Source organism: Hemitrygon akajei, chromosome 7 (genome assembly GCF_048418815.1).
Source record: "Hemitrygon akajei chromosome 7, sHemAka1.3, whole genome shotgun sequence".
In the NCBI taxonomy this organism is placed as follows: domain Eukaryota; kingdom Metazoa; phylum Chordata; class Chondrichthyes; order Myliobatiformes; family Dasyatidae; genus Hemitrygon; species Hemitrygon akajei.
This window is the reverse complement of record NC_133130.1, coordinates 133,125,496-133,153,141: the sequence shown is the minus strand read 5'-3', so window position 1 is coordinate 133,153,141 and position 27,646 is coordinate 133,125,496. Positions and strand designations below refer to the sequence as shown.

Sequence of the window (27,646 nt, the reverse complement as noted above, 5' to 3'; positions counted from 1 at the left end):
TACGCCCTGGGCCTGGACCCTACCGCCATGTTCCGACCCGTATCTGACCTTTACAAGTCGGCCTGGTGCTTAGAATGATGCAACCTTGTGCTTGGGCTCTGAAGCTCCTCTGCTTCATACGTCCTGACTCCTCACTCCAGCCACTTCTCAACCTTGCCTTGATCTCACTCCGACTCTGCCTCGTCTCGACCATCGGGTCAGCCTTGCCTTCGCTGACCTCTTCATCATTTACCATAATTTTCCACAGAAAAGGCGTTATTAATAAAGTATTTAAATGTATTTCTTGCTTTATGAGCCACCAGTAAGCTGCACCTTCAGTAGCAGCATCTGAAACCAGGTGTCTAACGTGTTAATAAAGACACACATCTATTACAAAATCACAAATCTGTTTTTTATTATTTTGATAACTGTATTTCAATATAATCAGTTTCTTTTTTAATCCGATGTATTTTATTTTTTATGTTTAAATACATTATTTTGAGAAGGGGTCCATAGGCTTCACCAACTGACAAAGGAATCGAAAAGGTTAGGAACTCCTGCTCTGCCACCCTTGCAGAGTGACACAGATTCGGGGGGTTACTGGATTTTAGAAGGGAATATCCATTTGAAGAAAGAGATTGAGGTTTATGTCAGTTTGATTACAGAAGGCACAGTGTTGATGATTGTGAATTAGCCTGGTGTTGGGGATCAGCAGAAGGTCAGGACGGGTGCAGGATCCCACCGGAACCAGGCGGTGACCGAGGCCACACCACTAGCTTACTAGTATAATGAACAGACGTCCACTGACTGATGCTGGTCCTGGACGGGCACGCTGGTAAATCCGTTGCCAAATCCGACCGCCTCTTCCAGCTCCGGCGTTGCGTCGCACATCGGACACAGGTGGTTACGGACGGGCGACGACCGCATCCACATGATCAGGTTCCAGCGCTCCCCCGAGGAGATGGGTCGTGCCCCGTGACAGTGCTGACCCCGATGGAGCACGCCGTGGCCCACTGTGTGCTCGATTTCTACACACTCGCTCTGACTCACCCGAACCTGAAACCACGCACAGACAGGGCACGTTATTACCAACACAGAGCCGGGGGCCGACCGAGTCCTTGTGCTCACAGTCGACAGAAATTTCAAAACCCCACCATATTCTGACAGCCTGCATTCGGTGAAGTTGAAGATGATGTTAGCAAAGTGTAGGGAGCAAGTTTCAGAGCATCTTGGCTCAGTTTGCCACAAGACAGCTACTCATTTCAATTCAACTTCCCATTCCCATTCTGATACGTCTATCCATGGCTCCTCTATTGCCATAATGCGGCCAAACTCAGGTTGGAGGAGCAACACCCAATATTCCATATGGGTGGTCTCCAATCTGATGGCATGACGTCAATTTCATATTATTATATTATTACTGAGTTAAGTATTGTATGTAATGAGTTTTTGCTACAACAAGTGTATGGGACATTGGAAAAAATGTTGAATTTCCCCATGGGGATGAATAAAGTATCTATCTATCTATCTAACTTCCAGTAACTATCCCCCTCACCTGTTTCCCACTTTTCTCTTTTGCCATTCCCCATTCTGGTTCCCTTCTCACCCCTCCTCTTCCCCTCAGCTATATATCACCTCCCTCTGATTCCCATCCTCTTCCCCTCTCTCCCATGGTCCACTCTCCTCCCGTCAGATTCCTCCTTCTTCTGCCCTTTACCATTTCCACCAATCACCTCTGAGCTTCTTATCCCCCCCCCAACCCACCCACCTTCCTCCTCACATGGTCTCACCTATCACCAGTTTGTACTCTCCCCCTTCCTTTTCCAGCCTGATAAAGGGTCTCGATAGTTTATTCATTTCAATAGCTGCTGCCTGACTGAAAGTAAATTTACTATCAAAATACTCTATGTATATGTTACCGTAAGCTATCTCGAGATTCATTTTCTCACAGTCCAATAGCGAGTGATCGTCTTAGTCACTTTTCTTGTGGACCCTGTTGGAGATTGCCAATGTGGAATGCTGCACGTCCGATTCACTGATTTACTGGCGGTCAGCGGGGGAGCTCAGTGACCGCGGCCACAGTGAGGACCAGGCCTCAAGGCACGGTCAGCTAGCCGCCCAGGAGACAGGTGGTGCGTTCCACCCGAGGGGTGTGTCGTGGTGGCCATGCTGGGCTCAGTGCTGCCCTCCAGTGTTCGCCCAGCAGAACACAAGCTGTACTGTGCTTGACTGCAGACTGCTGCAACATTCATGGACTCAGACAATTTTTGGTGGGGGGGGGGGGGCGACTATATTTTATTCTTTCTTACATGTGGTTTGAATGTCTTGTCATTGTAAATTGTCCCGTGATTGGGCTAGGATTAAATCGGGGGGGGGTTCCACACTGTATCTCGATAAATAAAATGTTAAACCTGATTCTGTGACAATACCAGACCAATTCAAACACTTACTAACCCAATGCCAGAATTTAAATGGCCAGGAGTATCACAGTTAGAGAGGCAGTGATCCAGGAGAACAGGAAAACGATGTGGGAGTCATTAGAGTGCAGACACAGGATGGTGGTTGTGTAGCAGTTAGCATAATGTTATTGCAGCACCAGCAACCCAGGTTCAATTCCCACCGCTCTCTGTAGTTTGTACGTTCTCCCCGTGACCGCGTGTTACACTTCCTCCCACATTCTGAAGATGTACCGGTTAGTAGATTGATTGGTCACATGGGTGCAATTGGGCGTCATGGGCACGATGGGCTGGAATGGCCTGTAACCCTGCTGTTTCTCCAAATACATAAACAAACTACTTGTGGAACAATAGAAAATATATTTCCTACAGTACCTGTCTCATATCTCCGAAGTAGAGGTTCCCTTTATTAAAATTTTTCCCAAGTGACACATTCAACGTGACTTCAGCATTGTCGTAGTGGAAACTTAAATCTAGGTCTTCGTTTACAGCGTACTTCACTACGAATGCTTTGTGACTGTCCATCGCCTGACCCCCATAGTCTGGGTAAAGAAGTGACGTGATTGGTTGAAGATAATCCTCGCGGAGTGGTGTGATAAACGTCTCATCAAACCCAAGTTCGTTCAACAGTACCTAGGATGGCAGGGGAGACAAAAGAGTTTTATTCTGCACCATTTACGTCAGCTTTCGAACAACAAGCAGAGACCTTCAAGGCAAACTGAATTTATAATCAAAAGCAGAGGCAGTTCAGAGCACCGCTAACTCAGTTCCTAGTCTGGGAGTGTTACCTCAAAGCAAAGACTGGATCAACTATGGCTACTTCAATGCTGGAACTTTCAGCTCTAAAAGCTTAAGTTTCTAGGGGTTTGCAAGATTGTTTTTAAGCAAGGGCAGAATATTCCAAAAAGTTTCCAGATTCGAGCACATAAACACAAGAGATTCTACAGACGCTGGAGTAACATGCACAAAATGCTGGAGGAACACAGCAGGTCAGGAAGTATCTATGGAAATGAATAAACAGTCAATGTTTTGGACCGAGACCCTTCATCAGGACTGGAAAGGAAGGGGGAAGAAGCCAGAATAAGGTGGGGGAAGGGGAAGGAATATAGACTGTCAGGTGATAGGTGAAGAACAGGAAATACTGAAAAACGCAGTAGATCAGGTGACACCTGTAGAGAGACAAATAGTTTAAAGTTCAACATAAATTTATTATCAAAGTACCTACAGTGGATTCCAGTTAATTGGGCCATCGGTAGCCACTTATTTGGAACAACTCTTAAAGAGCAAAAACTAATCAAGGAAATAGATGGGATTCCTTTCATTTATTTGGGACAGGAAAGTGTTGCCGAACCATTTCTAATTAGTGCCAGTCGTGTGCACTTGTGTGTGTTTCTGTTGGAAAAGCAGTGATTTTTGTCACTGATAGTTGGTGAGAAATAAGCAGTAAAACAAATTAGAACAGTTTTACTCACTGCAGTTTCAAGCATTCAGGCTCAGAGATGCCAGAAATGGCATGGAGTGAAAATGAAATTATTTCACTATTTCAACAAATTAAGAACTACAAGGAATTTGAAGGTATCAACAATCATCTTGAATGTTACAATGACAATGAAGATTTGGAAGATGCATTGTGTGAAGGCAGTCCATTATCTGCACGAGGAGTCTGCATTGATTTTGTTCATTTACCGTCAATTGAAAGAACACGGCAGTGTACACTGGATGAATTCCTCTGTCAATAACTATTAGGATCTAATATAGGTTTATGGTACAGTAGTAGTTTTGGTAGTGTCCCAATTTGTTCTGTATTTCATTTAAACACACAATTTGTTATTCAATTAAACTATAGTTTTTTTTATTTATACCTTTTTAACTGTTTCCATGAAACTTTGGGTAATTGGGCAGCCACTTAATTGGAACAAGATGTACTAGTCCTGATGTGTTCCAATTAACCAGAATCCACTGTATATGTCACAATATACAACCGTGAGATTCACTTTCTTGCAGGCATTCACAGTAAATACAAGACACACAATGGAATCAATCACACGAGATAGACAAACAACTGGTGGGTAAAAAAACTGTGCAAAAACAGATCGAAAAAATAAAATAAATATTAAGAACGTGAGATGAAAGTCCTTGAGAGTGAGCCTATGATTAATGTTGATGATTCACTGCCAGAACTGGGAAGATTTAACAGTAAGTTGGAAGTTGCAGGAGTGGGTGGGTGTCTGAGTTAGTTTGTGGTTGGTTGCAGGCCAAGAACAAACAGCTGAGAGAGTGTGAGGGAGACTTGTTAATGACAGATAATCTATCTGGATCTATCTGCCATTGGCTACTGGGAGGCTGATAGGACAACCCTTCCTTATTCCTGATCTCTAGCCACAATGCCTCACTGGATGACCCCCTCCAGGATGTTCTTCACTCAGAGGGAGATGACCTTTATAACTGTCCGCTCTGTTGGCTTTTGGAGACCAAGTACTGATGTCATTTGAAACTAATGCTGATGAACACTTTGTTATTGGAGCCATGGAGGGATATAGGGATGGGGCAGAAATAACAGCAATAATAAAAATTCTAAGGATATATTTTCACCAATGAAAACAGGAATCAGCACTCTCTCCAATCATATGCAATTCTGTTAAGAAGTACATAACACTAAACTTAAATGAAAGTACAACTCTGAAAAAAATGAAGAGATTATCACTATTGAAGAAAAAGTTAACCCAACGGGAGAGCATGACTCTCCATGGAAGACACCCCCACGATCAGAGCAGGCTAGATGTCGACACGAAACGTCGAACGTCTGGCTCGGAGTAGGAGACTCTTTCCAGAAACAGAGGGGTTCCGTGTGGCAATACAGGACCAGGTGGTTAACATAAAAAATGATCAAAAATACATAATTAAAGAACAACAAATTCAAGATGGTAAATGCTGAAAATGCCCAGAGAAACCAGAAACAATCCAACACATGACAGGATCCAGACGTAGTTTAACTTAACCTGATACTTACACAGACACAATCAAATGGCAAACACCATTCACCAAAATACAAACTCATAAAAGCAAGCATACCTTACTGCAAATACAAGGCTAATCGAGTTTTAGAGTCAGAGTCCCATAAATTACATTATGACCGATCCATTACTACAGATTGAACAATATATAATGAAAGGCACAGTTTTAAGGTGCTTGGAAATAGGTACAGAGGAGATGTCAGGGGTACGTTTTTTTATGCAGAGAGTGGTGAGTGCATGGAACGGGCTGCCGGTGATGGTGGTGGAGACGGATCAGTGGAGTCTTTTAAGAGACTCCTAGACAGGTACATGGAGCTTAGAAAAATAGAGGGCTATGGGTAACCCGAGGTAATTTCTAAAGTAGTACGTATTTGGCACAGCATTGTGGGCTGAAGGGCCTGTATTGTGCTGCAGGTTTTCTATGTTTCTATAATAATATCCAGATATAATGTTACAGGATAAACAAGCAAGAATAACTTAATTAATAGATATAGCCATTCTAAACACACGTAACATACAGTAAGTGACAAACACCAGCAATTTGTTGAATTAATAGAGGAAATTGAAAGACTTTAGAACATGAACAGGGGATACATTGTCCCAATAGTATTATCTACAACTAGTATTATCCCAAACGTCACTACATAATAGCATTAAACAATCAGGCCTACACAGCAATATCTATGTAAATCTCCAGAAAACCATAATACTGAACAGCACTAAAATAGTCCGAAAGTTCCTAGCAATTGAGAAATGAGTGTGTTTGGCTTTTTACTGCAGCTTAGGGTTTACCAGCTTGAGTTAAGAGCAAAAAAAAATTAACTTTATTTATTGAGAACTTTTTCATACAGACAATATAGTTCAAAGTGCAAACATTAATTGTTTATTTTCCCTCTGGACCCTCTCCAATGCCAGCACATCTTTTCTTGGATAAGGGGTCCAAAACTGCTCACAATACTCCAAGTGCGTACTGACAGTGCTTTATAAAGTCACATCTTTGCTTTCTGAGCGAACTCATCAACAGTGAGAGGTTTATCGCAGCAGACTGACCCAGCCCGTTCCCCGTACGTTACCCCATAGTTATTCATGGTGTTGGGCCGGCCCTTCGGCATGTCCGAGCGTTCAAAGTTCTCCAGCTCCTCCATCAGCTGACCGCAGAACTCCACTGTCAACACCGGGAAGGAGTAAACTCTCTTGGCTACAAGGAGAATTAAAACGGAACAATCATTCACCGATTCATACGGTCAGAGAGCGTACAGCACACAAATGGCCTCTTGACCCACATCATCCATCTTTACCATCTGCATTAACCCCTTTGCCCACATTAGGTCCAGTTCCTCCCTTGATATAACCACTCAGCACTCTAACTGGTTGCATCACTGTCCGGTATGGGGGTGGTCACTGCACAGGGTCACAAAACACAGCCACCTCCATCATGGGCACGAGCCTCCCCAGCATCAAGAACACCTTCAAAAGGTGATGCCTCAAAAAAAGGCAGCGTCCATCATTAAGGAGCCTCACCATCTAGGACGTGCCTGCTTCTCATTGCTACCATCAGGAAGGAGGTACAGGAGCCTAAAATGTCTTATGGGTTGGTTTATTTTTGCACTGCAGGTGATGTTGGAATCAGGTACTGTCATTGTGGTTTAAAAGCATTTCGAGAGACATTTCAATAGGTAGAGATGGTGCTCATGGAGGCAAGTGGGATTAGCGCATGGGCAAATGGGTCAGCATAGACATGGTGGGACGGACGGCCACTTTCCCTGCTCAATGACGGTCATTCTCAGTATAAAGCACCATTTCATTGCTTTCCCTTGATCACAGGTTTTCAAGGCATGCCTGGTAGTTCCTGGATTCGGTCCAACAGCCCTTCGAAACTCGCATCCTTACTTCTGGAATAGGCGACAATTTCACGGAATTCTGGAGCGAGGAAGCTCTCCTTGAAAAAACAAAGCAACATCCTTTCTTATACTGCCCCAAATATAAAAGATTCCCTTTCTGTACAGCAGAAATCTAGTGGCCACAAGTCAGCAGATTTAAAGCTGAGCTACTGCTTACTGAGGTACAGCATAGTAGTGAAACAGTTTGCGTAATGTGTTCAGGCACCAGCGACCTGGGTTCAATTCCCGCTGCTGTCTGTAAGGAGTTTGTGTGTTCTCCCTGTGACTGTGTCGGCTTCCTCTGGGTGCAACACACACAAAACACTGGAGGCTAGGCAGCATCTATGGAAATGAAGAAACAATTGATGTTTTGGGCTGAGACCCTTCATCAGCACTGGGGAAGAGTCTGGTGGTCGTGATGAAGTGTCTCGGAGATGCTGCCTGACCAGTTGAGTTCTCTCAGCATTTTGTGTGTGGTGCTCTGGTTTCCTCCTACATAAATCAAACTATTGAGCACAGGAGATGGGATGTGATGTTGAAGTTGTACAAGATGTTGGTGAGGTCTAATTTGGAGAACTGTGTGCAGTTTTAGTCACCTACCAACAGGAAAGACGTAAATAAGTTTGAAAGAGTACAGAGAAAGTTTACAAGGATGTTGCCGGGTCTGGACGACCTGAGTTATAAGGAAAGGTTGAATAGGTTAGGGCTTTACTCCTTGGAACATAGAAGATTGGGAGGAGATGTGATAGAGGTATACAAAATTATGAGGGATGTAGATAGGATAAAAGTAAGCAGACTTTTTCCACTGAGGTGGTGTGGAACTACAACTAGAGGTCATAGGTTAAGGGTGAAAGGTGAAAAGTTTAAGGGGAACATGAGGGGAATCTTCTTCACTCAGAGGGTCATGAGAGCGTGGAATGAGCCACCTGCGGAAGTGGTGCATGTAAGCTCAATTTCAATGTTTTAAGTGAAGCTTGGATAGCTACATGAATGGCAGGGGTATGGAGGGCTATGGTCCCAGTGCAGGTTGCTGGGAATAGGCAGTTTAAATGGTTCGGCATGGACTAGATGGGCCAAATGGCCCATTCTGTGCTGTACTTTTCTATGACTCTATAGGGTGATGACACTCTTGCTTCATAGGTCAGAACATAGAATCTAAAAGTCGGTGTGTAATTTTGTAACCTGCCTTACAAACACTGTTTAGAAAACCCTGGGATATTATATGCTTTTCTTTTCACCCCAGTAGAGGAGGGATGTGGTTGTTCTGCAGAAGACTGAGATTCGCTAGGATACTGCCTGGGTTCGAGGACAGATTGGACAGGGTCAACTTGTTTTCTCTGGAGCCAAGGAGCCTGATTTGAGGATTAATCACGGTCAAAGATCATGTTTGCCCACATCATACGACATGGCACATGAGGATATATGAAATCAGATTTGAGCAATTGTATGCATTTGGAAGTACAGCAGTAACAGGCCCTACCGGTCCATCGGGCTACACCACCCAGTTAAACCCATGTGACCTACTACTCTACTAATCTGTACATCTGTGGAATGCAGCCACTTTCAATGATTTATGAACCTGTATTCCCAGATACTTTTGTTCTGCTGCCCTCCTCAGTGCCCTACCGTCCACTGTGGAAGACCTGTGTTTCCTCTTTCAGAGAACTATCAATTCAAAACCCCAAGGTCCTCCTGTATATTAACATCTGATCATTTACTCCACCCAACCCCTACTTGACTTCCCACAATGCAGCACCTCACATTTGTCTGGATTAAATTTGCTCTGCTACCACATCACCCAACTTTCCTCATTGCCTTCCATGGCCCACTCTCCTTTCCAATCAGATTCCATTTTCTTCAGCCCTTTACATCTTCCACCTATCCCCTCCCGGCTTCTTACTTCATTCCCCCTCACCTGTCACCTGCCAGCTTGTCCTCCTCCCCCTCCCCCTTTTTCACTCCGGCTTCTGCTCTTCCTTTCCAGTCCTGATGAAGGGTCTCGGCCTGAACTCAATTGTTTATTCCCCTCCATAATGGAATGCCTTCTTCACCACTCTATCTATGAGATCACTTTCGGGCAACCATACACTTGTACGCATAGGCCTCTCTGTTCTGCTAAACCCCCTCCCTCTCTCAACCCCACCCCCCACCAGACAATATCATTCTACCAGTCCTGCTGTGATCATTCTAACACTCCAACTTGATGGCATGAATATTGATTTCACCAGAACCATGAGCTAAAACTCCAAAGTCTCTCATCTCACCTCACACTTGTTTGGATTAAATCCGATCTGCCACTATTTCACCCAACTTTCTTTGCTGCCTTTCATCCATGGCCCACTCTCCTCTCCTCAAACTGGACACACAACACTCCAAATTAGCCCTCACCAACGTGTTATATAGCTTCATTGTGTAATGATCAATGTTTAGAATCAAATCACCTTGCCTGGTGTCTCGGGGCTGAGGGTGTCAGCACATGCGTCATTACCCCCGCCCCGGCACTACTTCTACGCCACTTGTTCCACAACCATCCCACGGCGCTCTACCCTCGTCATTCCCAACATCCTTTCCTCTGCCAGATTTACAAACTTGCTCTCCGCTCCAAGTTGACAAATGCGGTACTGTGCAAAGGTTCTAGGCACCTTAGCTATATTAAACACAAAGTGCACTGCAGATGCTGTGGTCAACTGACCTGCTGAGTTCATCCAGTTTTTTTGTATACCTTAGCTATATACAGTGCCTATAAAAAGCATTCACCCCCCTTGGAAGTTTTCATGTTTTATTGTTTTACAACATTGAATCACAGTGGATTTAATTTGGCTTTTATTGACACTGAAAAAGACTCTTTCAGGTCAAAGTGAAAATAGATCTCGACAAAGTGATCTAAATTAGTTACAAATATAAAACACAGAATAGTTGACTGCGTAAGTATTTGCTCCATTTAATATGACACAGCAAATCATCACTGGTGCAGCCAATTGGTTTTAGAAGTTAAATGGAGATCACTGGAGATCACTGAGATCACAGTCAAGGTGTTTCAGTTGATTGTAGTAAAAATACACCTGTATCTGGAATGTCCAACTGCTGGTAAGTCAGAATCCTGGCAAAAACTACACTATAAAGACTAAAGAACACTCCAAGGAACTCCGCGTAAAGGTTATTGAAGAGCACAAGTCAGGAGATGGATACAAGAAAATTTCCAAGTCACTGAATATCGCTTGGAGTACAGTTAAATCAATCATCAAGAAATGGAAAGAATATGGCACAGTTGTAAATCTGCCTAGGGCAGGCCATCCTCAAAAACAAGAAGGGGACTAGTGAGGGAGGCCACCAAGAGACCTATGACAACTTTGGAGGAGTTACAAGCTTCAGTGGCTGAGATGGGAGAGACTGCACATACAACAACTGTTGCCTGGGTGTTTCACCAGTCACAGCTTTATGGGAGAGAGGCAAAGAGAAAGCCACTGTTAAAAAAAAAACCTCACACAAAATCTCAGTCAGAGTTTGCCAGAAGGCATGTGGGAGACTCTGAAGTCAGCTGGAAGAGATTCTATGGTCTAATGAAACCAAAATTGAGCCTTTTGGCTATCAGATTAAATGCTATGTTTGGCATAAACCAAACACCACACATCACTAAAAACACACCATCCCTACCGTGAAGCACGGTGGTAGCTGCATCATGCTGTGGGGATGCTTCACTGTAGCAGGCCCTGGAAGGCTTGTGAAAGTAGGGGATAAAATGAATGCAGCAAAATACAGGGAAATCTGGAAGGAAAACCCGAAGCAGTCTGCAAGAGAATTGCGACTTGGAGAAGATTTGTTTTCCAGCAAGACAATGACCCCAAGCATAAAGCCAAGGTTACACAGGAATGGCTTAAAAACAACAAAGTTAATGTCCTGGAGTGGCCAAGTCAGAGTCCAGAGCTCAATCTAATTGAGAATTTGAGGCTGGACTTGAAAAGGGTTGTTCACTCACGATCCCCATGCAATCTAACAGAGCTGAGCAGTTTTGTAAAGAAGAATGGGGAAAAATTGCAGTGTCCAGATGTGCAAACCTGGTAGAGACCTATCCACACAGACTCAAAAGCTGTAATTGCTGTCAAAGGTGCATTTATTAAATACTGACTTGAAGAGGGTGAATACTTATGCAATCAATTATTTTGTTTTATATTTGTAATTAATTTAGATCACTTTGTAGAGATCTGTTTTCACTTTGACACAAAATAGTCTTTTTCTGTTGATCAGTGCCAAAAAAGCCAAATAAATCCACTGTGATTCAATGCTGCGAAACAATAAAACAAGAAAACTTCCGGGGAGGGGAGTGTATATATGTTATAAGCACTGTATATGTGCCTACTAAGACTTTTGAACAATGCTGTACATCTGCAGGAACTCCCAACGCTAAAACCCTGAGTTTGAGAAGCCTGATATTCCCGCTCTGTGTAGTGAGCCGATCTTAAAATATGTGCTAGGTGTGCTGCTGTTTGACAATGCTGGACGTACCTGTAAAACGTAGACAGCAGGATTGAGTGGTTTGTAATGTGCCGAAATGATCGCCGCTCTCTCCAAACTGGCCTGGCTCAGCTGCCGCCTCCTCTGAACTTCCTGATCGATCTGAGGGGGCAGGGAAAAGCAATTATTAAAATACTTTGCTCAGAATTCCCCCCTTAAAGGCCTCGCACAACAGACGTAGTCACACAGAGCAAGATCGCACAAGGAACAAAGATAAGTTCACAAGGCGACCACTGGTGAGGAAGGCCAGGCAGAACATCATAATCTAGAAAAGATACTGCAGAGTAGCACAGGTGCATATTGGTTAGCGTAAAGCTTTACAGGGCCAATGATGAAAGATTGGGGTTCAATTTCCACTGCTGTCTGTAGGACTTTGTACATTCTCCCTGCAACTGTGTGGGTTTCCTCCCACATTACAGAAACACACGGGTTAGGGTGAGTAAGTCGTGGTCACACTATGTGGTCACCAGAAGTGTGACAACACTTGCGGGCTGCCCCCAGCACGCTTGCTGTGTTGGCCATTGATGCATGTCACTGTACATTTCGATGTACACGTGACAAATAAAGCTGATCTTTAAACGTCTTTCTCTGAGTTTTGAAAGATGATAGAGCACCCATGTAAGGAAAGATACAGCATGAACAGAAGGTTGGCAGAAGGCAAAGGAAACCTTTCTGGTTGGCTGCCAGTGACTAATGGTTTTCCTTAGAGGTCAGTATTGGGGTTACTACTTTTCCTGTTCTATGTTAATGATTTGGATGACAAAATTGTGCCATTGCTAACTTGCTAATCGTAAACTGCTTGGTAACCAAGTTTGCAGCAATACGAAGATAGATGGAGGGGCAGGTAGTGCTGAGGAAGCAGGGACTCTGCAGATGGACTTGAACAGATTAAGGGAATGGGCAAAGAAGTAGCAAATCGAATACATTGTAGAGATTTGTAGAGAATCCACCCGCATTTTGTGTGTGTTGCTTGAATTTCCAGCATCTGCAGATTTCCTCGTGTTAACATTGTAGAGATGTGTATGATCATGCACTTTGGGAGAAGGAATACAAGCATTATCAGACTATTTTCTAAAACAGGAAGCAAATTCATAAATCGAAGGTTCAAAGGGACTGAGGGTCTTTGCAGGATTCCCTAAAGGTTAATTTGCAGGTTGAGGTGGTGGTGAGGAAGGCAAATGTAATGTCAGCATTCATTTCGAGAGGACTGGGATATAAAAGCAAGCATGCTCTGTGATGTTTACTCTGCTCTTCGGTGCCGAGGCTGAGGCTGAGGCTGTGGCCTGGGCTTCATGTCTGAGGACCCGCTTTTATTCTAAATGCTATTTGCTTACTTCTGTTTGCACAATTTGTTTTTTTTTTCTTCTCTTTTTGCACATTGGGTGTTTGTCAAGTCTTTTTTTAAACAATGGGTTCTTTTGGGTTTCTTGTTTTGTGGCTGCCTGTAAGATGAACCTCACGGTTGTATAGTGTACACATAGTTTGATAATAAATGTACTTTGAACTTGGAGTATTGTGAGCAGCGTTGAGCCCCTTACCTAAGCAAAGATGTGCTGGCACCGGTGAGGGTCCACAGTGATTCTGGGGATGAGTCTTACATTTTGAGAAATCTTTGATAACTCTGGACCTGAACTCACTGAAGTTTAGAAGAATGGGGGGGGGGGGGGCATGCTTTCACTGAAACCTATCAAAAGCTTAAACAGAGTGGATGTGGAGAGGGTGCTTCCTATAGCTGGGAAGTCTAGAACCAGAGGGGGCACAGCTTCAGAATAGAGAGATGTCGGTTTAGAACAGAGATAAGGAGGAATTTCTTTGAACTGAGGGAAGTGATTGCCATAGGTGGCAGTGGAGGCCGAGCCACTGGGTATAGTTAAGGCAGAGATTGATAGGTTCTTGATTAGTTAGGGCAAGAACGGTTATGGGGAGAAGGCAGGTGAATAGAGTTGGCAGAGAAACTAAATCAGTTATGATGGAATGGAGGTGCAGACTTGATGGAGCAAGTGGCCTAATTCTTTTCTATGTCAAATGGTCTTAACACAAAGATTCTGCAGGTGCTGGAAAGCAACACACACAAAAATGCTGGAGGAACTCACAAGGCAAGCAACATCTATGGAGGGGACTGAAGAGTTGACGTTTCTGGCCAAGGCCCTTCATCAGGACTGGAAAGGAGGGAGGCACCGTTGCTCCCACATCCCACCCCTCCCAGAGTGTGCCCTCCCTCAGTACTGTCCTTCCCATAGTGTGACCAGCCCTCAGTACTGCCTAGAAACATAGAAAATAGGTGCAGTAGGCCCTTCGGCCCTTCGAGCCTGCACCGCCATTCAGTATGATCATGGCTGATCATCCAACTCAGAACCCTGTACCTGCTTTCTCTCCATACCCCTGATCCCTTTAGCCACGGGCCATATCTAACTTCCTCTTAAATATAGCCAATGAACCGGCCTCAACTGCTTCCTGTGGCAGAGAATTCCACAGATTCACCACTCTCTGTGTGAAGAAGTTTTTCCTCATCTCGGTCCTAAAAGGCTTCCCCTTTATCCTTAAACTGTGACCTCTCATTCTGGACTTCCCCAACATCGGAAACAATCTTCCTGCATCTAGCCTGTCCAATCCCTTTAGAATTTTATATGTTTGCCTGTTAATATTCAAACAACAAAGATAAGATTTTCTTTCATTTTAACAACTTTAATATCTCCATTCACATGAAGTACACAAAGCTGGCATTTTTTAAACTCACACCCCCTCCACCCTCATGCGCATGTCCATAACAGGGAAAGTGAACATCCCAACTAAATGCTTACATAGCCCAAATGAACAGAACTCAACAATCTCCCATCCTTTTTATTGTGTGAGTGTGTATAAATATATCCATCAGTTTAGAAGTATCACTTTAACTTCAGTTATTAGGCTTAATAAATTTCTAAGATACCCTCACTGAATGTCTTCATAATTCTACAAAATAAAAGACATCGATATGGGAAATAATTTTATCACTTTAATGTCCATTAGGATATGGGAATTAGTTCTATCCCTTGATGTTCTTAAGTTACCAAATGCCTTCACTAAGCTGATGCTCCCTCCTTTGTGAGACAGTCAGCTAGTCGTCCTTTGCAGTTGACAATAGCACATGATGAATTTTCTGTGCTTAGGCAAATTCCTCGATGCTCTTCTCTGCAACTGACTTGGTGGATTTGATGGCACCAACCAGAGAGCAGTTGCCCATGACTCAAGTTATTCTTTGGGTCACCATGGGCAAACTCAGAACAGTGTGGCCAGATAATTATTGTCAATATCTTCAGACTCTACAAGGGCTTCTCCTGCCAGCATACTCTGCACAACTCTTCCAATCTTTTTTGATTGCCAACAGAGAGGTGAAAACCTTCCCTCTTCTCACATTAGTACAATAAAATGTCCTCCTTGAGTACCTCCATCAGAGATTTCCAAGTGAGGCATCACTGAAGACAACGGGCCTCAGTGAGCTTTCTTTTCTAAGCTGTTGAAACTCCAAGACTACTTTTTTTCAGATTGAATTCTGCACACTATCTTGTTTGCCATTTTTTGTGCTGGATGCCAAGCTGCAGGCATCAAACACACTGTCAGGTCTGCCCTGTCTTGCCACCCATAGAATCTGACCTGTCTTTGAACTGATTTGCTCAACCACAGCTGCCCTGAGGGGGGCATCCTGTTGTGCGGCTCGTGAGAACTCCATGCACATTGACTGAAGTAGCTTTCTTGGTGCAGTAGCGCTGTTCTGTCAACAGTAAGAATGTTCATTCCTACATTGGCAGAATCCACCACGTACATTTCGTCTAACCTGAAAGGCTGACTTCAGCTGAGGGATAATTGTTGTGGCAAAGTTTTGTGAGCCTCCCCATGAGGTCATCTACACGACAAACAAGCACTCCAATCATATGACATTCTGAATCTTGCCAGTAAAAACCAGATGGATCTACTTGTGACATCTTTCCACCTGTTTCCAACATTATTTCTTTGACTCTTATTTACACCAGTAGAGTGATGCATCTGCTAGACCACACACACACTTTTTAGGTTTCCAGTATTCCTGTCTTCTGGCTTCAGGCAGAGGTTGAATGTAAATGTGATGTATCAGCTCCATTCCCTGTAAGAATGCGGATTTTATGTCCGTGCAGTGGGGTTGCCGATGCTTTTGACATATCACTGAGAGTAGTTGGAGAGGCTCTGGTGCACATGTCGGTGAGTCTTTCCAGAGTTCTTTTATGTTTATTTCCTCAAAACCTCTAGCTACCAGGAATGTTTTTGGTATCATTCCCGTCTGGGTTTCTTTCAGGGTGCATGCCCATCTTGTAGACACTGTCTTTTGGCCAATGTCTCTGACTCCCTCCTACACTCCATTATTTTTCTAACTTCTGACTTCATCCTGTCAAACAACTCCTTAGTTACTACGACATTTTCAGCTTGAGATTTCTCAGATGGCCCAGCCTGATCTACAGTTGATTCTGTATGAAGCCTGTCTACACAATATGTTGACTGACCCAGCAGTGCCAGCAACTGTGACTGCTTCTAGATAATTCAAGTTGTACCAACTTTTGTTTCTCCCAGTGGCTTTACCTAATTATCCTAAGACTTCAACTTTGTATGAGACACCAGTTTATAAATCTGTTTGTCCTGTATTAAGACTGAAACTTCCATGTTGTCTTTACACTTGTGATGATTCCTTTTTGAGCAGGTCTGTTGAGTCCCCAACAGCAGTGTCTGTGCCACTGTTGAACAACTCTGTTGGGTCCTCAGCCCTGTCGGCTCTATGCGACACTGTACCAGGTAAGCGCTTTTCACTTTTCGTGTCATTCTCCATGGAGTTCTGATGGTCTTCAGACTGTGCTTTACGTAGTCTGGAATGATGTACTCTGTCTCACTAATACAATGACTCCATCCTGACCAATGACAACTCCAGGACCTTTCCATCCTGCGCTTTTGTAATAGACTTTGTCCCGATTCATATTTCTCATCTGTAGGAAGGATGTGTTCCCATCAGTGCTCTGAATTCTCCCTGAACACTCGGCTTCAATGAAAGCCCTCCATGATGAATGCAGTGTTTCCCTATCCGTTCACTCCTTGTCTCTGGAGCAGGTAGCTGTAAACCGGTACAGAGGGAAGGCTTGGATTCTGGCCAAACACAGGCTGATACGGGCTATTACCATGTACATTATGTGTGGTATTCTTTGCCATGTATTCCAATCACAGCCATTGCTTTTCTTTACCTTCAGCATTATTTCACTTGTTTTTGAAGGACTGTATGCCACTGTTATATTTGTTTCAACGTTAAAGTTCTGTGCTATATCTCTGAATTCATCATTATTAATTTTGCTACCTTCAATCAGTTTGACAAATTTCATATAAAAGAAAATAAAACACTGGATCTCTTGTGCGCAAACGTTAAAGATGCATACAACTCCACAGCTCTCTCCCCACTAGGAAGATCAGATTACAACCTGGTTCACCTCATACTCTTGTACAAACCCAAAGTACAGCAAAAGCTAGCTACCACAAAACTAGAAAAAAGAAATGGTCTCCAGAGGTCGTCAAGGCCTTGAAGAGCTGCTTGAGGTTACTGACTGGAATTTGCTTTGTGAACCATATGGGGAAGACATTAACAGACTCACTGACTACGTCAACTTCTGTGTGGACACTGTAATACTATCAACGACTGTTTGCTGTTTCTCTAACAACAAACCATGGGTCACCAGTGCTTTGAAGGCTCTTCTCAACCACAGAAAGAGAGCCTTTAGGTCAGGAGACAAGGAGGAAATGAAACAAGGAGCTAATGGAAAAGATCAAGGTGGCAAAAGAGGAATACAGGAGAGAGCTGGAGAGCAAGTTTGGGCAGAGCAGCACACAGGAGGTGTGGAGAGGCATGAAGAACATCACTGGCTTCAATCAGCCGAGTTGTAGAGCCTCAGAATGCAGCCATGAATAGGCTAATGAGTTAAATCAATTCTTCAATATGTTTGACAAATGCCCTCAGCACACCAGTCCAGGTGTTGAGGAACCAAATGTTCTCTCAGCACCAACACCACCCCTCCTCCCCACCTCCAGTTCAACACATGGATGAACAACACAGACTACACCCCTTCCTACCATCCACACCTCCACATACCAACTGCTATCATCCCGATCCTCACCTCCCTCAGCCCACTTTCCACCAACTCCCCACTCACCTTCTCACCTTCACCACTGAGCCGGTGAGAAGGGCTGTGGGGAAACTCAGACACGGCAAAGCACTGGGACCGGATGGAGTGAACCCCAGGGTCCTGAGGGAGTGTGCTGAGCAGCTGTGTGGAGTTCTCCATTGTTTTCTCCAATCTGAGTCTCACCCTGGAATGGGCCCTGACTGCATGGAAAACGTCACGTGTGGCCCCGGTACCCAAGAAGGGCCAACCCAAAGTCTTGAATGACTACTGTCCAGTGGCCCTGACCTCCCACATCATGAAGATCCTGAAGAGCTGGTCCTGGCTCACCTCCAACCCCCGGTCAGATCAGCTCTCGATCTACTGCAGTTTGCCTACGAGGAGCACATTGGAGTCGACGATGCTGTCATCTACCTGCTGAACAGAGCCCACTCCCATCTGGGTAAGCAGGGCAGCACTGTGAGGATTTTTTTTTTTGATTTCTCATTCAAGACATTCAATACCAAACAGCTATTATTGGTGGAGGCCGGCTGGTGGCGTAGTGGCATCAGCACTGGACTCCGGAGTGAATGGTTCCGAGTTCGAATCCAACACTTGCACGCTTTCCATCCGTGCTTGACCTCGTAAAACAACTGGAGAATGCTACAGAGACACCACATGATGAGCAATCACCAAAAAGATCGGTGAAAAAGGTTGTGATGGTGCCCCGGTGACTCCACCTAGAGTTAAGGGCATTCTTCTTCTTCTGTCATTGCTGGGGAAAACGCTCTGCTCAATGCAGGTTGGCACTTCCTGGATAATGGACTACCTGATTTCAGAGCTATGTGTCAGACATGGCTATAAGCTGCTCTGGGGCCCCACAGATGTCATGTCATCTGCAGAAATTCTCTGATGACTCAGCAACAGTTGGGTGTATAAAGGAAAGGAGGACAGGAGGATGAATACAGGTCCCTGGTGGAGGACTCTGCCAAATGGTGCAAGCTGAATCACCTGCGGCTCAACCACAGTAAGACAAAGGAGATGGTGATGGACTTTAGGAAGACCAAGCCTGCATTGCTCCCTGTTACTATTGATGATGAGGACGTGGATGTGGTGAGGACCTACAAGTACCTGGGGGTGCTCCTGGGTGTCAGGCTTGAGTGGAGCACCAACACAGAGGCTGTGTACAAGAAGGGTCAGAGTCACCTCTACTTCCTGAGGAAATATGCAGGCCTCTCCTTCACGTGTTCTACCAGTCTGTTGTTGCCAGTACAATCTTCTACGCAGTGGTGTGCTGGGGCAATGGCATCAACACGGGTGATGCCAACAGGCTGAATAAACTGATTAGAAAGGCTGGCTCTGTTACAGGAGTCAAACTGGACACCTGGAGGCGAAGGACCCGACGGAAAACCCTGGCAATTCTGGACAATGTTTCTCATCCCGTGTGCCACCTGTTACTACCTCTGAGTGTCCCTTTGTATTTACAATGCTACCAGCACCGAAACGTGTGAACTCATCAGTGATGTGGAGGCACCATACTCCTTGTCGCAGTTCGTGTAGATCTAGGGTTACTGTTTCATTGAATCCAGATGCAAGTGGCAGACCAACCACAGGCTGGGGTTTGGACTTGCCAAACTCTTCACTTGTCTCACAGATGTCAATTCTCTGCTCTAGAATGGAAAAATAATCTGCACCTTTGTTTCCTGAGCAGTTTCTGAAGTCGAAGTGTGTCCTAACTGTTTGTGAAGCTTGATCAACATTTTGCGCTTCGCATCTGGGGTCACGTTCTGTGTGACAGTTAGTACTCCATTCACATGATTCTCAGTTACGTCTTTATCTAGAATGGTCAAACAGTAACAACCAGGGCTGGTGAACTCAAGAGGCACTGGCTGTTGTAATATCTATGCTTGGCCATTGTCCATATCTGGTACTGCTTCTGCTTTCTTTAGGGAAGTTTTACTCAAGAGTAATGGAACAGTCACTGGTACACCTCCGTTCTGACGTAACATTTGGTCTGCCCTACTTCTGTGGGATTTTTCACTCTTTTGGCAGAATGTACAATCTTTCCATCTCCACATTTTGAATGCTTTGTAACTGGGTGTGTCTCTGTTCACCAGTTTATGCACTTCATTCTGCTTTAGTTCACTTACATAGCTATTCTTTACATTGCAAAGTAATTTCTTTAGCCAGAGAGCGGGGAATCTGTGGAATTTATTGCCACAGGTGACTGTGGAGGCCAAGTCATTGGGTATATTTAAGGAAGAGGTTAATAGGATGAAGGGATACAGGAAGACAACAGGAAATTGGGGCTGGGAGGGAGAATGGATCAGCCATGATGAAATGGCAGCACAGGCTCAATGGGCCAGGTGGCCTAATTCAGCTCCTATATCTTATGGTCTATCAAGCCACTTTTCTCCATACACTATGTGCATGTGTGCTCTACCAATAACAGCAGATCCTAGAGATTATATCAAAATATCTGCATTAGTAAGTGATTCCTTTGCAAACAATGTTATACAGCACTCTCCTACATATTCAGATTTGTTATTTTCTTCTGTTAGTTTAACTTGTCCGTTCTGTGTGGATAGTTTTTTGCCCAGGGCTAAGTATTTGGAGCAACAGCACATTTCTATGTCCTGTCATACTGATCTATGGACTTGTGTCAGGTAATGGTGCCCTCATCTGGTCACTCTGGGAACTACTCCAGTTTCTGCTCAGTGAAGTATGCCGTTTCCTGACTCAAACTTTCTGACTGTTGTCTTGGCGACCTTTTCTCCAAAAAAAATCCTCTTCAGTGCATATTTCATGGATGCAAATGCAAGTTCTGTACATGCAGTTAACACTAGCTGCTTGTATCTAGACACGCAGTATCCAACAACTTAAAAGCTAATACTGCGTCAAGAAGTTCCATTTTGTTTTTACGCCTGTGACTGTTTTTTTGTTCAAAATCAATCATATTTATAGAACTGTCTCTGGAAATTTGTCAAAGTCTGAATATGCCTCATAAATCCGATCCTCTTCTTCATTCAGAAGAACAAAGCCAAGTTCGTTTATTAGCGTAGTTATACCATCATCTTTGTTCAAGTCTTCCAGTGAAATTTCCATTGTGGTCTCTCTCTCTTTTCCCGAAAGCGACAGTACAACTACAAGGGCCTGCTTCTTCCGAAGCTCCGTAACACGAGTCTGTATTTCATTTTTCTAGCTTTCTTAATGCCAGCAGGATCCTATAGTCAGTAACCGTCCTCTGCTACAAATGTTAACGCTCAAAACAACAAAGACAAGATTTTCTTTCGATTTAACAATTTTACTTTCTCCATTCACATTCAGTACACAGGCTGCCATTTTCTCATCCACCATTCCCCCCACCACCTTCGTGCACATGCCCATAACAGGGAATGTCAACGTTGCAATACAACCCAAACAAACAGAACCAAACACTGCCCAACCCTCGCCGACTTCAAATAGAAAACAGTCTTCCCATTCAAAGCCACTGATGCAACAATGCTCTCACAGCCTCCAACAGCTTCTGCCAAAGCTTTTACGGTGGCATTCTACTGACTGAATTAGGCACAGTACACTGTACAGAGTTCTTTAAAGTCAGTAATTTGAACAGCGATCTTCTTCGCGAGCTGCAACTCCCGACCCAGCAGCTTCCGCACAGACATCTTAGAGCCGCATCCCGCCGTGACGCAGTTGGAATTCAAAAGTTCGACACCACTGCTGGGATACAACACAGACTACACCCAGCAGAACACCAGCTAACAGTCAAAAAGAAACAGTTCAAAAACAAGGCAGGACGGGAGGGGAAAAAGGAGTGGTTAGGCAGGGAAGCCCGGGCAGTGTTAAAAACCTCAGCACTGTCCATGCAGCTGTGACAACAAAAGCTTTACCAGGCTGGTTTGCTGCTCCTTGAACCGCTCCAAAGTCCTCTTCACCCAGTCGCCCTGGGCTAGGCACTCCGAACAGGAGAAGTTTTCCACTGTTACTCGTGGAATAAATCCATCCCCGCTCCCGGCAAAGTCAGACTCAAACTTTGGCAATCCACCAGCCGCATCCACTGCTCAGTGCCGAGAAACTTCACCAAACAGAATCCTTCCAGGCAAGGAAACTGTTTCGGTCCGCTGCTGAAGTAACAGTCCACGCTCCCAAAGGAAACTGTTTCGGTCCGCTGCTGAAGTGACAGTCCACGCTCCCAAAGGAAACTGTTTCCGTCCGCTGCTGAAGTAACAGTCCATGCTCCCAAAGGAAACTGTTTCGGTCCGCTGCTGAAGTAACAGTCCACGCTCCCAAAGGAAACTGTTTCGGTCCGCTGCTGAAGTGACAGTCCACGCTCCCAAAGGAAACTGTTTCGGTCCGCTGCTGAAGTAACAGTCCACGCTCCCAAAGGAAACTGTTTCGGTCCGCTGCTGAAGTGACAGTCCACGCTCCCAAAGGAAACTGTTTCGGTCCGCTGCTGAAGTGACAGTCTACGCTCCCAAAGGAAACTGTTTCGGTCCGCTGCTGAAGTGACAGTCCACGCTCCCAAAGGAAACTGTTTCGGTCCGCTGCTGAAGTAACAGTCCATGCTCCCAAAGTCCACTGGCGGTCTCCAAAACCGTCCTTTGGCAATTTTGCAGCAAAAGTTCAACTTTAGGAGAGAGAGCTCCGACAATGTGAGCCTCTCTCAGTACCACCCTTCCCACATTGTGACCCTCCCCCTCAGAACCACCTCTCCAACAATGTGACCCTCCCTCATTACTGCCCTTCCTTCAGCGTGACCCTCCCCCAGTATTGTCCTTACCGGTGATATACACACGATAAATAAATTTGACTAAATGACGGATTTGATCCCAATTATCAAAACGTATGCTGGCTGACTGTGACAAAGACCATGAGGGGGTACTGGAAGTACAGCCAGCACTATGACACCCAGCATGAGAGTGTGGAACTGGGCAATCAATATTTACCTTTGCTTGAACCTCTTTCAGCTGTTCATCAGTCTTGCATCCTTTGCTCTGTAAAATCTGGAACACAGCACATTTTCTGAGTTAATAAATGAAATGCAAGGCCTAGTGGAAACCATAAGCCCAGTCCCAGTGCAAACTGTGCAGCGTCTACAGTGCCTGTGGGGGAGGGAGTCCAGCCGTCACCAACATAAGAACCTAAGCAGTGAACATTAGCTTTATTTCTCACATCTACATTGAAACGTACAGTGAAATGTGAAGTTTTGTGTTCAAGTCAAGTTGCTTTTTATTTTCATTTCGACCATAAACTGCTGGTACAGTAAACAGTAAAAATGAAACAACATTCCTACAGGACCCTGGTGCTACGTGAAACAAAACAAAACTACATTAGACTATGAGAGACAACTCAAGGCTACACTAGACTACGTAAAAACAACACAAGAAATTTGGTGCTCTTAACGACCTCAACAGAGGAGATCCACAGCACAGTCTGGGGATGTGCTGGGGCAGCCTTCAAGTGTTGCCATGCTTCCAGCACCAATATAGTATGCCCACAACTCACTAATCCCAATTGGTGCATCTTTGGAACTTGCGGGGGTGGGAAATGGAGCACTCGGAGGAAACTTACAGACAGCAGCAGGAAATGAACCTCGGTTGTGGGCACTGTCCTCCAAATGGACCACAACCTTGTCCTGATTTGGAGGCTTGCATGCCTCAGTGACCGGACTGGCTGCAGTCAAGGCTTTGTGCTTTGGCTCCTGGTAGGGTCACCCATACCAAATAGGTCAAAGGGTAGAGGCTAGATAAGAGTGGGCCTCCGGTCCTTCCAGGTTCAGGGGTTCAGCTCAGGCCTAACACCCTTGACTGACCAACCAAAACTGTTACTGAAACAACAATGAAGAATCCTTCTACATCTGAGTGTGACGGTATTCCTGAGTCTCCACCTGGGACTTGTGTGACTGGCAGTAGTGAAGACCGAGAGGAAGCTACTGACACGATGAAGGAAGCTCTAAACACCACCAGAGATGGAGACCTTCATTACTGTCCCCAACACCAGTGGCGTTACAGGCAGTAGGTGTAACTGTGCAATGTTACTTGGTCGCTCATATTTCCATTACAGACTGAAGAATGGGATATATATCTGTCTAAGATCTCTGTTCCATCGCCAACACCCTGACTATTTGCCCAATTTAAAATAAGAGGGAAGGAGAAAACGGGAAGAATGGTTTTCATCTCGGTGTTAGGCACCTTTGAAGATGAAGATGGAGGCATTGAGTACAACCAAGGCAAAGAATGACAAACATTTAAACTGCAAAAGGCTCGAGGGGTATGAGGAGAGAGCAGAAGGTGGGATTGGTGGCAAGACTAGACAATCCATAACGTACTGACGAGTGGAGCAGGTCTGGATAGAGAGACAGCAGAATAGGCCATGATCATAAATCCTCTCCCTAAGAAATCTTTCCAAACTTCCAAATGACTGACATGAGACTCAACAGTCCACAGTTTCCAGGTTCCCTCTTGAATAATGTAACAATATTCCCTCTGACTATCCCATTACCCTTCTTCCCTCCTCCTATCCCACTCCCCTTGCCTTCCAACCTGACCTTCCCTCCAATCACACAATCACAAAAAGCTGCAGAAAATCGTAAACTCAGCCAGCTCCACCATGGGCACTAACCCCCCCACACAATCTAGGATACTTCAAAGAGCGATGCCTCAAGAAGGCATCATCCATCACTAAGGACCCCCATCACCCAGGACATCTCATCTCATTGTTACCATCAGGAAGGAGGTACAGAAGCCTGAAGGCATATACTCAACGTTTCAGGAACAGTTTCTTCCTCTGTGTCATCAGATTTCTGAATGGACATCCAACCCATGAATACTAACTCACTATTTTTCCTCTCTTTTATACTAGTTAATTTTTATACATACTTATTTATGGGTTTATAGAGCCCCTTCCTGCCCTCAGACCATCCACCCGCTCTCCTTTGAAACACTTCATTCCCCACATACCACTCCATCTCTTTCTCCTCCGCCTCACCCCCATCCCCTTCCCATGTTCCCCCTCCTCGTCTCCCCTCTCTCCCTACCCCATCTTCTCCTCACTTTTCCCCGTTTCACCTTTTGCAATTGGTCCAGAACGCCGCAGCCAGGCTCCTGACAGGAGCCCAGAAGAGGGACCATTTTACTTCTATTCTGGCCTCTCTCCACTGGCTACCAGTACGGTTTAGAATTGATTTTAAGGTTCTTCTGTTTGTTTATAAAGTCATAAATGGGCACCCCTCCCCCATTATATCACAGACCTTCGAACCCCTTATTCTACTTCCAGGTCCCTCAGGTCAGCTGACTTAGGGCTCCTGGCTGTCCCGTGATCTAAACTTAAACTCGGGTGACTGTGCCTTTGCTATTGTAGCCCCTAGACTGTGGAACAGCATTCCCCTCCCTATCAGATCTGCCCCCTCCATCAACTCTTCTAAATCCAGGCTCAAAACTTACTTTTATTCACTAGCGTTTGAATCCTCCTGATGTGGCTGATTTTTAGCTTGTGCCTAGGCCCTTGTGTTTCTTTTGTGCCTGTAAGCTGTTTGCTTTGCTGGTTATGTCTGTGTTTCTTATATTTCTGATTTTAGCTATCTGCTCTGATCTGTACAGCACTTTGGTCAGCGTGGGTTGTTTTTAAATGTACTATATAAATAAACTTGACCTCCATCTCCCCTTCCCTACCTCCCCACATCTCCCCTCGTTCCTCCCACCTCCCCATGTCTCCCCTCATTCTTCCCCCCTCCCCACCTCCCAATGTCTCCCCATATTCCTCCCCCTCCCCACCTTCCCCTCATTCCTCCCCTCCACACCTCCCAACGTCTCCCCTCATTTCTCTCCCTCCCCATGTCCCTCCTCATTCCTCTCCCTCCCCATCTCCCATTCCTCCCCCTCCCGTCTCCCCTCATTCCTCCCCCTCCCGTCTCCCCTCATTCCTCCCCCTCCCGTCTCCCCTCATTCCTCCCCCCACCCCACCTCCCAACGTCTCCCCTCATTTCTCTCCCTCCCCATGTCCCTCCTCATTCCTCTCCCTCCCCGTCTCCCATTCCTCCCCCTCCCGTCTCCCCTCATTCCTCCCCCTCCCGTCTCCCCTCATTCCTCCCCCTCCCGTCTCCCCTCATTCCTCCCCCTCCCGTCTCCCCTCATTCCTCCCCCCACCCCACCTCCCAACGTCTCTCCTCATTTCTCTCCCTCCCCATGTCTCTCCTCATTCCTCCCCCTCCCAACGTCTCCCCTCATTCCTCCCCCCTCCCCACCTCCCAATGTCTCCCCATATTCCTCCCCCTCCCCACCTCTCCCCTCATTCCTCCCCTCCACACCTCCCAACGTCTCCCCTCATTTCTCTCCCTCCCATGTCTCTCCTCATTCCTCTCCCTCCCCATGTCTCCCATTCCTCACCCCTCCCGTCTCCCCTCATTCCTCCCCCCTCCCAACGTCTCCCCTCATTCCTCCCCCTCCCAATATTCTCCCTTCATTCCCACCTCTCCCCTCATTCCTCCCCCCTCCCCACCTCTCCCCTCATTCCTCCCCCCTCCCCACCTCTCCCCTCATTCCTCCCCCCTCCCCACCTCTCCCCTCATTCCTCCCACCCTCCCCACCTCTCCCCTCATTCCTCCCACCCTCCCCACCTCTCCCCTCATTCCTCCCCCCTCCCCACCTCTCCCCTCATTCCTCCCCCCTCCCCACCTCTCCCCTCATTCCTCCCACCTCCCAACGTCTCCCCTCATTGCCTCATTACCCCTTCCCCGTGTCCCCTCCTTTCCATCTCCCCCTTACCCCTCCCCTATCACCGATTTACAGAGCGGAGATCCCGGTCCCAGTCCGCCCGGCTGACATGGAGCCCGAACTCCTGCAGGAAGATGTTGTCAGTGTAGAAGCAGCGGCAGGTGTAGAAGCGCGGCCGGCGATCGGCAGCCCCCGAGCTCCGGGAGCGGCCTGACTCCATCCCAACGCCCCCGAGGCTGCGTAGGGGTGGGGTGGGGTGGGGGTTCCGCTCCGGCCGGACCGCCGGCTCCGCTCCAAACGTTCCGGTTACCATTGGTTCCGCCCGCCGCCGTCCTGCCATGGCCGGCGACAAGTGGAGCGTCGCCACCCAGACCGAGCGGCGGCCATCCCCGTGCCGGGGCGCCGAAACCGCCGAGCGCTACCGCCACGTCCAGCGCTACCTGTCCCGAGGCGTGTACAGTCCGAGCCTCGGGCCGCTGCGGCGGAGGAGCGTCCGGCGCTTCGCCGCCAACTTCACCCTGGACCGTGAGTGAGGGGACGGGGACGGGGACTCGGGGAGTGGGAGGGGCTGCGGTGGAATAAAACCATAAGGCGTAGGAGCAGAATTAGGCCATTTGGCCCATCGAGGCTGCTCCGCCATTTCATCATGGCTGACCCATTTCCCTCAGCCCCAATCTGATGCCTTCTCCCCGTGTCGCTGCATGCCCTGAAAATCAAGGCTATGTCAACTTCTGCCTTGAGTATACATAAATATTTGGCTTCCTCAGCAGCCTGTGACAAAGAATTCCACAGATTCGTCACTCGCTGGCTAAAGATATTCCTCCTCATCTCCATTCTAACGGGAAGGCCCTCTATTCTGAGGCTGTGTCCTCTGGTCTTAGACTCCCCACCATAGGAAACATCCTCTCCACATCCACTCTATCAAGGCCTTTCACCATTCAATGGATT

At 46.1% G+C, this 27,646-nt stretch overlaps 2 protein-coding genes across 3 annotated transcripts in view; one reads left to right on the top strand and one right to left on the bottom strand.

Moving 5' to 3' along the window:
- Window positions 1-369: 369 nt before the first annotated feature.
- Window positions 370-27,053, bottom strand: ogfod2 (2-oxoglutarate and iron-dependent oxygenase domain containing 2). 2 transcript variants are annotated; one of them, XM_073051983.1, is made up of 7 exons: window positions 26,772-27,053; window positions 22,934-22,990; window positions 11,833-11,943; window positions 7,289-7,388; window positions 6,523-6,647; window positions 2,811-3,068; window positions 370-1,035 (listed from the first exon to the last, which is right to left on the bottom strand). In XM_073051983.1, exons 1-7 carry the CDS (start codon window positions 27,036-27,038, stop codon window positions 760-762), a joined length of 1,194 nt encoding a protein of 397 aa, XP_072908084.1. In that variant the 5' UTR covers window positions 27,039-27,053; the 3' UTR covers window positions 370-759. The 2 variants fall into 2 exon arrangements, with proteins under 2 accessions (XP_072908084.1, XP_072908085.1); XM_073051984.1 differs by lacking the exons at window positions 7,289-7,388; window positions 22,934-22,990; window positions 26,772-27,053 and adding an exon at window positions 21,878-21,895.
- LOC140730917 (gypsy retrotransposon integrase-like protein 1) overlaps window positions 27,037-27,646 on the top strand; it is a 31,895-nt gene continuing 31,285 nt past the window's right edge. The window contains exon 1 of the mRNA XM_073051981.1: window positions 27,037-27,223. Coding sequence (XP_072908082.1) covers window positions 27,037-27,223 — 187 coding nt within the window. The remainder of the gene's footprint in view (window positions 27,224-27,646) is intronic.